Genomic DNA, 14,785 nt, shown 5'->3' with positions numbered 1-14,785 from the left:
ATATTCGTAGAAAATTGTTTATAATACTTAATAATTAAGTAAGGCTTAGAAACGGTACTAATCCACCAAATATCAATCGGTTTTGAAGCCATACTGAAAAATGCGACTTAATATTACGTTGTCTCATAGACACATAGATGAACAAATCAATGGGAGAAAAATTAAACATACCTCTGACAAATATTCTCCACCCCAGCACTGATTCTTCAGTTCTTCATCATCCTCCATTGAAACCTCGGTCACGTCACCATCATCAAATTTATACCACTTTTCTCCTTGCCTAAACATTAAAGCGGGTCAAATTTTTGCGCATTTCCGTAAAGTTGTGTGATACTGTTTAGTCAAATGCACTTATTAGGTCAAACTGTTATAATTTATTTACCTAATATAAGAGTAGTAGTGACCGCCGCTAGCCTGACCGCTATGGACAACCATTCCACGTAAGTTATATTTTCGGACAATCTAAAAAAAGAAAATTTGTTATTGCCAAAAAATACAGAAGGTTTCAGGAAGAAAATTAAGTTAGTTTGGTTAAAAAATACATTGATTATGTCTGTTAAATGATTAAATTGTTATCTAAAAGAAATTGAAGCTTTAAAAATTTCACTTAAAACAATTTCGGTAAAACGGATATTTATTTATAGCAACGTATTATAGAAATCTGGAAATATTTAAATATTATTGAAAAATTGTAATACTATGATGCGATACATGATATTTTAGTACAGCTCAGAACCGGTTCTAACCCAGCAGATAATAAACGGTTTCGAAGCCCAAAAACACAACTCTTACATTTGGATCTAAATCTTCCGGTTCAAAATCCACGGCTTCGTTCTCTCTTTTGGCCAGTCCTGCCACCGTGTACGGCTCCATGTCGAGCTCGCGCGGAAACTCGAAATAGTCGTTGAACTTGACCGTGGTGTCTCTCTCATGGTCGTACTGGAACCTGTTGAGCTGGATGACAAGGATGGGGGGCAGCTTCTTGATGCACAGACGTTTCACGGTGTCCACCTACATGAAATTACTATTTTTTAAAGGATCTAAAGGAATACAACAATGTCCAATATATATCATGTACATCCCCAATGATAATTCACAAAATTATCCGTCCTGTAGATTAAAATTAATGGTTGAAATGTTTGGATAATTAACCTAATGAACCAAAATTCTATAAAAGTCCCAAAAAATTTTAGGACATCGTATAAGAAAACATTATTATAAAACTTTGGTAACTTAACTAGAGTAATAAACAGCCCATTGTTCCCTCCCTCCCTGATTTTTACACAAAAACAATGTTTGGAGATCATTGTTTTGAGGGTACCAAGGGCCTTGAAATGACGGGATAACTAGTGGCTGCGTCCCATTGTGTCAAAAACATACTCTAGATCCATCAAGTTTAAATCTGACATAAAATAGCCTAAAACTACCCTGGGTGCCTATGTGATACTTCTCTGAAAAGGAGAACTCAATCACAGTTCAATAGCTCTTAAGTTTTAGAAAATAAAACACCTTACTACTATATACATTAGTATTGTTGTAAAATGTAGACACTGATCAAAAAAACATAAAATTAATTCAAGTGCAGTTCATGGTAAAATATTTCTGGTAGCGAATGCTTCCTGGTTCCTGGGATTATTACTAGGTTCTTGGATCCAGTAGCACAAATATTCCCATAAATCCTAGGTTCCTGTATTATTTCTTGGAATTCTAGATCTAGGAACCTTGTAATAATCCTTGAAACCAGAAAGCGTTCGTCACCAGCAATATTTCACCATGAATTGTACTTGACCTAAAAGAGGAATATCCACGAGCGAGAGCAAGTAATTCTAAGCACCTTCCAGCATTGATCCATAGTATTTTTATAGTGAATATTTATTTGGTTTATCAACTAACAAGTTGAGTTTTACCATGGTTTTTATATAAAAAAAAACTTTAAAATGTAAATCGTTTTTTGATATGCAATATCATCAAATGCTTTGTTGAGTTCAAAGGACAAAATAAAATAACACGGCAGAAAAGCATCAAATGCTATAAATTGCAAACGTACTTTAATTCAACTGGTTACAATATTACAATCTACCAACCCTTTTTCTAAATGTACATTTTGAATCAAAATAATATACTATTGTGTCAAAGCTTATAAAAAACAGTTTGAACTCATCAAAACATTCGATGATATTGCACCAAAAAATGCTTCACTTTTCAAAGTTCTTTTCATATAAAACCATGGTGAAACCTAACTTTTTAGTAGATAAACCAAATATTAAACATAAACCTAGTATATTCACTAAAAAAAAACTATAGATCAATGCTGGAAGGTGCTTAGAATCACTTGCTCTCGTTCGTGGATAGTTCCCTTTTAATAAATCCCTGACCTTTTTATCACATTGTTCACAGTAGTAGGCATTCTCTGTTTCCAGCAGCTCTCCCTTGGTGTACTCTGCCAGGCTGTCCGCCAGGTTGCTGTGGTGCTGCACATCCACGGGGATCACGGAGCTCGGCGCCTGGGTGCTGTATCTGAATCAAGGGACTTTGAAGTATTTGCAAGTAAATTAAACAGTAATTCAATTGGGAATTCTCATAAAATAGATAATAGTTATTTTTCGCATTGTATTATAAACAGCTTTCCACGGATTTAAAAATTTTTAAAATCAGTTTTGTCAGCCCCGATATGTCAAAGGCACCGGCTAACAAAACTAGTTTTAATATTATGATTGTACATTTTTATATTCATGGAAAACTGGATATAATACAATACGAAACATGATTTTTCAGTATGGCTGAGAAACGGATTTTATCCACTAGATTTTAATTGGTTTTGAAGCCATACTGGAATAAGTATTACAAGTAAAACAGTAAATCAATTGGGAATTCTCAGAAAATGGAGAACATATTTTCGTGGTGAGACTTTTGGGATTTAATATCAGGGATCTAAAGGAATAAGACAATGGCCGATAAATTGGTCTACATCACCAATGATGATACTCAACATTTATTTCAAATAGTGGTTGAAACTTTTTGACACTCAACTTTATGAACCAACAAATCAAAATTCACAAAAGTCCCCGATGTTGTTAAGAAAACGTTATTATAAAACTTTGGGGACTAGTGTAAATAGCTCAATGTCCCCTCCCTCCCTGAATAATACATAAACTTAACTTCAATGTAAATTTGGCTAAAATAACATACATCATACATTACAATACTAAATAGGAGAAAAAAGAATTCACTAAATAGGTAATCTTTATTTTAATATCTATGAGAATCTTAATATAGCTTAAACTCAAGTTTTTTCTTTTCATCTTTTTAGATTTCATATGCATACTAAAAAATAAAATTCAGAGCTTAAGATGTATAGAACACAATTTGTGAGGAAAAGAAAATCTTACCTATGAGGACAAGTTTTACAAATCTTCTGATCCGACAATATACCACCAAGAACCTGACTACAAATCTGTGGGTGGCCCAGATGTTTCAACGCCTCATCAAGGTTATCAATCAGGGTCATGAGAAACTCGACGGCATCCTGCTGCTCGCGTAGGTTCACCGGCTCCCCACTCATCCGGAAATGCTTCCACAGCCCCTTGGGCACGTAATACTGTAGCTGTGTCTCGGCCAGATGACCAAAAATTGCCTGGATCTGCTTTAAAATTGTCACATTGTATTCATTTCTGTCCCCAGTTTCTTCTGGCATATCATCATCCATTCTTTCATCAACAGAAAAGTCCTCATTTGGATCTTTGCATGCGCCGTCGGCAGCAAGAATGCCGCGTTGCAGGTTTTCTAACATAAACAGTTGCTGCAGTACAGAGTTCATATAGCATGTGGCTCCCGCATTTTTTAGGCCGACAAATCCATCCTTAGGGCGAGGTCCCACGGGGGGTAAATAGTCCCATTCTGACAAGGCAGAGCCTTCATTGTAGAACATCTCAAACAACATCCCTAAATTGTAAAGGTAACATAAATATATAAAAAAAATATCTTAAGTAAAACAATAGGAAAGATTAGAAAAAGAGAACAAATAAAAATAAAAATGAAGTGAGAAAACATTTTGTAAATAATAGGCAAATGAAAAAACATATCTATAATACAAAGTAGAACGATGTCTATTTGTCTGTCCGTCTGACAATCAGTCCCTAAAGATCTCGGTAACCACTGAACCGATCGGATTCTACTCTTCAGGGTATATACCTATTGGTCCTGTGGGGGTTTTATGCTATTTTAGTGGGGGGTGGGACACCCCCAACCCCCTAAAAACTGAAAATCCCCCCCCCCCCCAAAAAAAAAATTGCTTTTAGGCACTGAGGCAGTTACTTCACAATAAATGGCAGCACCAGAAATACTTTTTTTTCACCTCTTGGGGCAAAGCCCCTAGAGGCTAGGGGCGCAGCAGTTTGTTTTCTAAAAGTTAGGGAAATTTTATTTTCAATGAACGGAAAAGTTTATTTTGATTAGGGTAAGGCGGGGGAAGTTTCGGTAAGGGGCTATTTTCGGTAATTTCGACCTACTTTCATTAAATGACCCTTTTCTCCATGTTCCTTTCAAATGACAGAAAAAAAACATAAAAGCAAATTTGTTCCTTATTAAATTGCCTACAAAAAAGTATAAAATTTTTTGTGAGATGAATATTAAGGGTACTTATTGGGTCTCAAAGTCGGACGAAAAATTTTTTTTTCCAAAAATTTTTTAGTAGGTGTGTAAAGATCGACGTACACAAAAATTGGTAAGACCTAGAGCTGATCTGTAAAAACCTTTTGAACTAAGAATTGCCCGCTCTTTCCAAATCTGTTGAGAGCTTTAAAATCGGGGTAATATTTTTTTCAAAAATGACCAAAGTTGGCGCTGGGGGAAATTTCGGTAATTTCAAAAGAAATTAAAATTCAACTTATAAGTTATGTTTTCATGTTTTCTTTTGTCAAATCTATTATTCCATATGGACTTTTTAAGAATTAGGCCTAAAAATGAATAGAACAGATAAGAAACAAAAAAAAATTAATTTTATTTTTTGAAGCAAATTTTTGCGGGGAAAAAATCAAAATTTCTGGTCCTTTGAAAAAAAATATTTTTGACATAGGAGGAATAGTCCGATCTTTATGGATTTTTTTGTGGTTAATCCCAATAACCTATACTAATTATGATTTTTTACGCTTATTTGGTCGTTTGGCCTTTTTTTCATCGATTTTTTTAAGGTTAAAATGCAGTCAAGATTTTTTGCAAAGATGACACTTTTGCTTCAAATTCGATTATTGAGGTCAATTTTTAATCAATTTTCATGTTTTTTGGTCTAAATCTATAGTTCAATGTGAGCTTTTTTAGGATCAGGCCTAAAAAGTAATAAAATACGTTCTTTTTTTATATAAATTTTAAGTTATTAAAAAAAAAAATTTTCGAAAAAAAATCGAAAATTCGCGTCTTTCAAAAAAATTCATTTTTAACATAGAAGGAATAGTCCGATCATTATGAATTTTTTTGTGGATAATCCCTATAACCTATACTAATTATGATTATTTATGTTCGACTGGCCGTTTGGCCGATTTTCATCGATTTTTTTAGGTTGAAAAAAAATTACCGAAAATTCCCCCGCTGGTGGGGAATTTTCGATAACTTTTTTTGCGGTCAATTTCGGCAAACTTCTAAAAGTCCTAGGATAACGTCCTTTTAGGACCTGATAGTCCTTTCCATAAGCTTTCTACCGGTCTTGGTTTCATTTGAAAATATTAATATTTACCCCATTTTAAAAAAAAACCGAAAAAATACCGAAATTTCCCCCCCCCCCTTACCCTATATCTTAACGTTTATGTCATTCACAGGGATTTAAAGGGATAAGACAATGGAAAAGAAGTTAATGTTCTTCCCATTTAATGATTTTAAAAATTTCCTTTTTATAGATCAGAATTAATGGTATAAAAGTTCAGACACTGCCTTTTTGAACAATCCAACTAAAAAGCAAAAGTACATAGGTAAAGTTGTTTGTTTAGCCAACGAATGAGGAAATAATTTTGATCTCTATGAAAGAAATTTTGTAGGTATGCCTTTCGAAAAAAAGGCATTTATTGTTTGGTTCTTCTAAATTTTTTGAACAAATCTTACCAGACAGATGTTCCAGATTAGCATGGCAGCCAGTGCAGAGAGCCACCAGCAGTTCAAATGCAGCAGCCGTGGTGCAGGGGGTCTGACACACGGCAACTCGGTTCTCAGGAATATCTCCCTTCTGAAAAAAAGTATGCTTTACCCAGGGATCTAAAGGGATAAGACAATGGGCGATTGATTGATGCAGATCCCCAATGATTGTACACTAAATTACCCTTTCTGTAGGAAACAAGTTGTAAAGCTAAATAAGTTGAGTCATTTGAAAAAGCTAATTATCATGTGTTATGTTAGATTTACGTGGGTAATTTTCAAGTATATACAGATCATTATTTTCAGATTACAATACCTCAACGATAATCTGCAATAAGTCAAAAATAACCTATGTATTTCAGAGCATATAAATTGTCTTTAATACGGAACAATACATGTTTTTTTTTCATTATGGCATAGAACCGGTTCTAATCCAGCGGATATTAATCGGTTTCGAATCCCATATTAAAAATTAAAATTCTACTTAAAACTAACCTGCTTGAATATGAGCCAAAGTTTGCTGGCTGGGAAAATCCAATCCTCCACCAACTCACGGATAAGATTACACTTGGCCCCACTGCCAACTTCCTCCTAAAAATATTCAGGGATCTAAAGGGATAAGTCACTAGCCGATAAATTGATTTACAACCACAATGATGATACACAAAATTACCCCTTCAGTATGTTACAATTAGTGGTTGAAACTCTAGGACACTCAACTTAATGAACTAACCTATCAAATTCACTAAAGTTCCCAATGTTGTTAAGAAAACGTTGTTATAAAACTTTGGGGACTAGTGTAATAAAAATCCTTTCTGCATATGTACATACCTTTCGTTCAGGTGGTAGGAACATGACAAGTTCTCTGGTGATACAAAGATGACCCTCCAGCAGTGTATTTGACATACCTACAGTCACATTCCCAATGAAAATAAATGAAGTTCCTATTAAATATTGGCTACAAGTCCAAATATTTTACACTTGTTTTAGCAAACTAAAAAAAGGTATCTCTCTGTGTAATAGTCTGTATTTAAGAGGGGGGGGGGGGGGGGGGAGTTTGTACACTTAAAGGAAATTAAATTTTAGTATAAATTTTTGCCCTCGACGTTCTGGCTTGTTTTTATAGTTGTCAATCCAATTCTTTTTGTAAAATGTCTCATATGATTGGATCTACCTATAAAACTTTGAAAATTGAATTTAGGCACTTTCCTTCTGGAGCCTAGTGAGGCAAAACAAAACATCCCCCCCCCCCCAAAAAAAAACAACTAAAATTTTAAGTACTGAACTTTTTAAAAAGGGTATCGAGCAGTTTTTTTTATTGAAAACTATTTTCACAAAACTGAAATTAGTAGTAACTACAGATTTCATTTATGTAGTTTCCTTATAGGGGCTTTTAGGGTAAAACAACCACCCTTAAAAAAATAAGTTTTGAGCTTACAAGCCCCTAGAAGTAAAGTGCAAAAATGAAATAAGTGGTGGCTAATGAACTCATATATGTAAAAAAGGTTCCATTAAAAAAAAACAGCTCGATATCTCCATGGCAAATTTTATTCTAAAATTTAATTTCTTGTAAGTGTACGAACTCCCCCCCCCCCCCCCCCTCAATGGAACCACCATTATCTCAACCCTTCACACAATTGTTGTTGTATAGTATTTGGTTCTGAAATCATAAGAAAATTTGGCTCTAACATACACAGTACCCTCTTAAGCACAGATAACTCCTTCGCCCCGACAATGTTATTTTGAAATAAATTGACAATAAGGGTTCTTATTTTTTAGTTTGATTGTTTATTTTTTTTATTTTCGTTTATTAAAAAATAAGGGAGAGATATTTTCGGTGCTTAACCGGCCATATGTGGGAAAGTATTGTTTTATTTTCAAAGGTGTAAATTCCTGGTTCAAGAGTTTCAGCCATCTGTTTGCGTACACGGCTCAGCAGGTCTATTTGTTGGCTCAACAAGGCTTGGATGTTATTTATTGATATCCTTCAAGGCAGTTCAATTATTAGATTTTGGAAATTCTATGTTGTGATATTTTGGTGGCATTGCAAGTAGTATTGGGAGGAAAAAAGGTTGTAGATTTAAGAGAAAGATGAATTTATCCTTTATATAAAAGTATCCGTCTGTCTGTGTGTATCGAAGGATATCACTAACTACTGACCCGACATGGTTCTCTTTAACAATGAAGCAGGGAAGGTTTATACATATTTTGTGGGAGAGTACAATCACCCTACCAAAAGGAAAATGATCCGGCGGCCGCCTGCCAAGTGTTTTTACTTTTCTTAAAAAAAAAGTTGAGGGTCGACTCGACTCAAACCCCCTCTCTTCCCTGAGATGCCCCTAAAGACCTCTTGGTCTAAAATATTAAAAGACATGAAAATGTAATAATTTCCTATGGCTGCTGAGAAAGCTGAGTAGCCGGGAGATAAGATGGAAATATTCCGAGCTCTGCTGCTCATGCTCCGCGACCAGAGAGTTGATGACTGTAAACAGCAGCGTGTTCATCATTTTCACGTGAGCCGTTTCGCCGGTCGCACGGGTAACTATGAGGAGCATTTGCTCGGCCGCGGCCAGCCGGATTGTCGGCTCGCGGCAGAGTAACACCATGTCAACTACAAAACCATGCCAAACCTTTTTATATATATAATTGCATTATGATAAAGTAACAGGATGTTTTTCTGTCTGTTTGTACCAAAGGTCCTGGGAAGGTTTATAAACATTTTGGGTTATTGTATACTAGCGGTTGCGCCCCTAGCATCTAGGAGCTCTGTTTTCTAGCAAATAGGGAAAACAGAAAAAAAGCCAAAACCCAACCAAGACTTAATTCCAAAAATCAAGTAGACTAAAACCATACTGGGACCTATGTAAAGCTTCCAAACAATGAAAAACTCGATCGGTTCAGTAGTTATCGCATTTTAATCTACAGACAAAAAAACCTTACAACTTTTTAGTATAATCCTTATAATAAAGTAAAAGGATTTCTGTCTGTGCATACCAAAGGATCTCGCTGAACCAATATTATGTGGTTCTCCTTTTCAGGGTAGGTTCTCATAGGTCCTTTGAAGTATTGTTACTATTTTTGGGGAGGGTATCACCAACCTCCCGAGATATATAGGGTCGTAGCCGCTGGTTTTAATAAAAGTTGGTAATGCAATTATTCCTTGTCTTTAGCAAGAGACTCCATTGCGTCAGGATGGAGAGCAATTGTCAGTGTCAACACTTCCACAGCCTCTTTAGCAACTGAGCACAGGTTTCCTAGAAAATAACAAGAATGGTCAGGGTCAATACTTCCACAGCCTCTTAGTCTTTAGCAACTGAGCACAGGTTTCCTAGAAAATAACAAGAATGGTCAGGGTCAACACTTCTAAAGCCCTGGTTTTTGGACAGAAAAGAAGACATTTGGCACCCCTTAGTTTAGTTATTCTGGGTTGCTGTACCTGACGTTTGAGTGTCATAAACAGCATCCCTGCCTGTATGAGTTAGGTAAGGATGAACATTTAGAAGCTAAAATGTTGTGAAAAAATGAAAGTTACATACAGGCATATTCAAATATGTTGCTGTATTTCTGAGTGACCAGTCTTGTATTGTAGCTAATAACTCAAAAAAAAGTGGACTAACGTCTAATTTTCTTATGGATAAATCATAAATAGAAATTGTGTCATTTTTTACGTATTTTCTCTATAGTTGGGTGTAAGCTTTCAGTCAAATGTTTTTATTGAGTCAAGCTGTTCTTAAGAGCATTTGACCCAACTTTAGAGAAAACACGTGAAAAAATTACTCCTTAACACAGACCTGTAACACCTTCTGAGGTCATAATAGAAGTTCTAAGTTGCTCTGGCAGGGCCTGGTGGAGCAGGATATCACCAGCAGCTGCACTCCATGCCAAACGGTATACAAATCTAAATATTTCAAAAATAAAGAAGTAGCTTTAAACCTGCCAAATAAGAGTCCGAGCGCCATGGGTGCTTTTACTGAATTATGCTCCATAATGATTGGAATGTTGACAAGAAGTTTCACTCGCCTATCTTTTAAAAACGTTTCAGACAGAAGGCCAGACGGACACTTTGTTATAAAACTTTGGGGACTAGTGCTATAAACAGCCCAATGTCCCCTCCCTTCCTGGAAGTTTTATACCTGACATGCTGAATATCGGGCAAAGTGCCAGCTCCCTTGGTGAGCAGATGTTGTCCAAGCCTGAGGGCAGCCTGACGGACCAGAACCTCGCCAGGACAGGGTATGGCCGCCTGGATAGCGTGCTGCAACTGTACAGCATGGTTGTGGGTTGATGTGGAAACCTTAAAGAACAAATACGTTTAAATATATGTAAAATGTTCAGCTGTTTCCCTAAAAGTGCTTACCTAATCGAGTAGAGACGTAAATTGAAAATGTAGGAAGGAAAGAAGAGGTGGAAATTTTTGTGTATTTGTATTTTACTTCAGGTATAGGAAAGCCTCGCAGGTTGGGGAACCACAAGAATAGGTCCCACAGCGCTACTGCTCCCTGCAAGGGTTATGCAGATAAAATTGATTAATTATATGGGGTATAAAAAATTTCAAAATTGAAAAAAAATTTCTAAGATATTAACGCCAAATTCCCATAAGTTAAAAAAATAAAGGACAACACTTACATGTCTACATTAACCATAACCTAACTGTTACGGGCGGAATGATAGAATCTAAGCTCCTCTACTAGTAATGATATAATATTTATTACCTTGATATTACTGTTGCTTGACTGAGCCTCTACGACCATGTACAGCAGGGAGTTGGCTACCACCAGCAACAAGAATTTGTTCACCTTAAAAATATTCTTTATTACATTAGTTCCCATAGTTTTTAATAACGTTTTATTATTCGTTGGCTGAATCTTATTGATTTGTTGATTCATTAAGTTGAGTGAACAAACGTTTTAACCAGAAATTTTAATCTAGAGAAGAGGGAAATTTTTTGTATCATCATTGGGGATGTACATTGTACATCAATTTATCTGAATCCATCCCAGAGATACTAATGGACATAATTAAGAATATTTACCTTAAGAAGAACAAGGTATGTTGGTAAGGTAAGGGCTGAATCCATCCCAGAGATACTAATGGACATAATTAAGAATATTTACCTTAAGAAGAACCAGGTATGCTGGCAAGGTCAGGGCTGGATCCATCCCAGAGATACTAATGGACATAATTAAGAATATTCAGTATTTACCTTAAGAAGAACCAGGTAAGTTGGCAAGGTCAGGGCTGGATCCATCCCGGAGATACTAATGGACATAATTAAGAATATTTACCTTAAGAAGAACCAGGTATGTTTGCAAGGTCAGGGCTGGATCCATCCCGGAAATACTAATGGACATAATTGAGAATAGTTACCTTAAGAAGAACCAGGTATGTTGGCAAAGTTAGGGCTGGATCCATCCCAGAGATAATAATGTACATAATTAAGAATATTTACCTTAAGAAGAACCAGGTATGCTGGCAAGGTAAGGGCTGAGTCCATCCCAGAGATACTAATGGACATAATTAAGAATATTTACCTTAAGAAGAACCAGGTATGTTGGCAAGGTAAGGGCTGAATCCATCCCAGAGATACTAATGGACATAATTAAGAATATTTACCTTAAGAAGAACCAGATATGTTGGCAAGGTCAGGGCTGAATCCATCCCAGAGATACTCGGGGATATCAACAGGTTTAAAAAGATTCGAACACCACCTTGAAAATAAAATTAATCTTAGTTCCTTCAAGTAAAGATTAAAATTAAATTTAAAAATTTTCTTATTTTATTTGAATGTTAAAATGTTAAACAAATATGCATACCTACTTAGTTGGTACCTAAAGTAAACACAAAATCTTTTCGTTTTCAATTGACAACCTATCCCTTTCAACCAATATGAGCAAAAAAAAGGAACACTACGGCGAATTATTGGTAAGAACGTGTACACATTTGGTACGAAAGGAGTTTTTTTTTTCATTTCATCCATAAATGTAAGTCAGCTTTGAATAAATTAATTTCTAATGATAAAGCCATCTTTCGGAAAATTAATAAGCAAATTGTCGAAAATTTTCGTCGACTATATTGAAATGAATCATATGTGACATACGTAAACAATTTTTTTCTTTATCAAGAAATGCCTTTTAAAAGTTTGGCGGATATGTGCCTGACTTGCCCATCTATGCAGCAAAAATAGTTCTAGAGCAGTCCACAGTATAAAATTCCTGGGAACGATTATCTCCAAAACTTAAAGAACTTTAAACTGTACTACACCCGCAAAAAAACACTAGGTATACCTGCAAGAATAAAACTATTTTGAAACTTGAGCGCTGTGTCGCTGAGTATATCCGGGTGTGCAGCCCCGGGCATGAGGAGGGAGTGTATGACCACCAGGTGGTACAGCGTGTAGGAGGGGGGCAGCCCCATCAGATATTCCTCAACAACGTTTCTGTTGCGCTGCTGTTGCTGATGTTGATGACCCTGAATTAATTTTTTTATCAATCTTTTTTTTTGTATAAACCTTAACTAACCTAAACTGGTCTAAAAGTAGAATTATAAATACATTTTCAATCAACAATGTTTGATAACTCATAAAGTTTCAGACTGTCATGTCAAGCCTTTTATTTTTTATTATTTTTATACCGATATCTTCCCCCCCCCCCCCCCTCTAATATACCTACTTATTTCAGAATACAAAATATATCATATAAAATATAAATATAGACTAACCTCAATACATTTTTGTTTGATGATTCTAACAACCTCGGCATCCGCGGGTAGGAGCTTGAGCATGTTGAGGGCGGACTCCTGCAGGGTTGTATCCCCCAGCTGCACACCAAGATCACACAGCGCAGAGAAAAATCTAGACAATGAACATTGCATTGAATTATTAACAGCTGATATCCACGGATATAAAAATGTACAATTTTAATATTAAAACCAGTTATACATTTTTATATTTGTAAAAAACTATAGGTATGTGATACGATACGCTCCATGATTTTTCAGTAAGGCTTAGAACCCATTCTAATCCAGCGGATATTAATCGGTTTCGAAGCCAGATACTGGAAAGTTATTACCTGGAATGATTTCCCTCTGAGCTGAGAATAACACCGGGTAGACAGGACTCTGCCTCAGGGTTGGGCCCCTCGTACAGATTATGCTGGGGCGAACCAGTGCTAGAGTCTGAGCTGGAGTCGGGGCTGCTTGCCCCACCCCCTCCACCCCCGCTTCCAACCTAAATATTACGCAAAATTACATTATTGGTCCAAAAACTCATAGATCATTTGTTCAAAGATTTTGATCTATTTTGGAGGCACTTATTATATTTTCAGAACAGATTTTTGTTAATAAAATAAATTGATTTTTAAATAGAGAAAATTAAATTAAGTTTCTTAGGTATATTGATAAAATTTTTATTGGTATCATTCTAAAATAAAGGCGTTTAAAAATGTTATTGTGTCTACATGTTTTAAACTATCGCTAATCAGTAATGCTCTCTTGTTTTAGATAACCAAGAAGAACCGTCATGATGTAAATATCACAAATATAATCAAAGCTTATATTGATGTTATTTAGGATGAAGAAGACTTACAAGATGATGATTGATATGATGATAACAAGATTGATGATACCAAGAATGATGATGATGATGATAATAATAATGATGATGAATATATGATGCAAGAAGATCTCAATGACAAATTAGCATGATCAGAAATAAACATGAAGATCTTTACAATAAATGCCTCATCAATAATAAGCTCCAAGTCATCATCAATAAATACAATTTCTAATTCAATATTCATTTCAAACTATCAGCATAAGTATTTTAATATTTATTGATAAACAGTCTTCTTCATAATGATTTTATTGGACTTTTATAAGTGATTTTAATGGACTTTTATATAATCATTTTATAAACATTTTATCTAAAGTTTTATCAAAATCCTCAAGCAATTTTATCAATAAAAATAAACATACATTCTTGGCCTCATGTATGTAAGCAATGAATAAGTCTTCCAATTATTAGAAATATTTATTTGTCGCCTGGAGTGCTCCCATGAATATGTGATTGACTAAAGTGATATGTATTGCCATGTGTTCAATCTGATTGTGAACTTTATTATCAAGATTATTGTCATATGTCTCTTGTTCAACAATCATTCACACTATTCACGGAAACACTCAAGGCTCACTAACGCATCTCTTTTAGAGTCGGAGCTTGCGGTTTACATCACTGCTTGACTCAACAAAGATGAACTGAGATCAGAGGCTCAACAGGTGAGCTACCATACGAATCCCACCGCTGCCACCACGTATGGTAGCTCACCTGTTGAGCCTCTGATCTCAGTTCATCTTTGTTGAGTCAAGCAGTGATGTAAACCGCAAGCTCCGACTCTAAAAGAGATGCGTTAGTGAGCCTTGAGTGTTTCCGTGAATAGTGTGAATGATTGTTGAACAAGAGACATATGACAATAATCTTGATAATAAAGTTCACAATCAGATTGAACACATGGCAATACATATCACTTTAGTCAATCACATATTCATGGGAGCACTCCAGGCGACAAATAAATATTTCTAATAATTGGAAGACTTATTCATTGCTTACATACATGAGGCCAAGAATGTATGTTTATTTTTATTGATAAAATTGCTTGAGGATTTTGATAAA

At 35.4% G+C, this 14,785-nt stretch overlaps 1 protein-coding gene across 2 annotated transcripts in view; it reads right to left on the bottom strand.

Moving 5' to 3' along the window:
* Window positions 1-14,785, bottom strand: part of faf (ubiquitin carboxyl-terminal hydrolase-like faf) — a 56,075-nt gene that overhangs the window by 13,378 nt on the left and 27,912 nt on the right. For both annotated transcript variants that reach the window (XM_080174665.1, XM_080174666.1), the window contains exons 27-44: window positions 13,188-13,345; window positions 12,838-12,970; window positions 12,405-12,588; window positions 11,734-11,828; window positions 10,833-10,916; window positions 10,254-10,414; window positions 9,912-10,018; window positions 9,283-9,374; window positions 8,514-8,753; window positions 8,016-8,107; window positions 6,952-7,030; window positions 6,616-6,711; window positions 6,091-6,211; window positions 3,390-3,942; window positions 2,376-2,517; window positions 793-1,011; window positions 383-462; window positions 172-280 (exon numbers count right to left, since the gene is read on the bottom strand). In XM_080174665.1, the coding sequence (XP_080030791.1) occupies window positions 172-280; window positions 383-462; window positions 793-1,011; window positions 2,376-2,517; window positions 3,390-3,942; window positions 6,091-6,211; window positions 6,616-6,711; window positions 6,952-7,030; window positions 8,016-8,107; window positions 8,514-8,753; window positions 9,283-9,374; window positions 9,912-10,018; window positions 10,254-10,414; window positions 10,833-10,916; window positions 11,734-11,828; window positions 12,405-12,588; window positions 12,838-12,970; window positions 13,188-13,345 (2,745 nt within the window). The remainder of the gene's footprint in view (window positions 1-171; window positions 281-382; window positions 463-792; window positions 1,012-2,375; window positions 2,518-3,389; window positions 3,943-6,090; window positions 6,212-6,615; window positions 6,712-6,951; window positions 7,031-8,015; window positions 8,108-8,513; window positions 8,754-9,282; window positions 9,375-9,911; window positions 10,019-10,253; window positions 10,415-10,832; window positions 10,917-11,733; window positions 11,829-12,404; window positions 12,589-12,837; window positions 12,971-13,187; window positions 13,346-14,785) is intronic.

The sequence above is a fragment of the Acartia tonsa genome, chromosome 10 (genome assembly GCF_053477335.1).
Source record: "Acartia tonsa isolate MP-2025a chromosome 10, ASM5347733v1, whole genome shotgun sequence".
NCBI lineage: Eukaryota > Metazoa > Arthropoda > Copepoda > Calanoida > Acartiidae > Acartia > Acartia tonsa.
The sequence above is the reverse complement of the archived record's forward strand: the minus strand, read 5'-3'. Positions and strand labels throughout refer to the sequence as shown.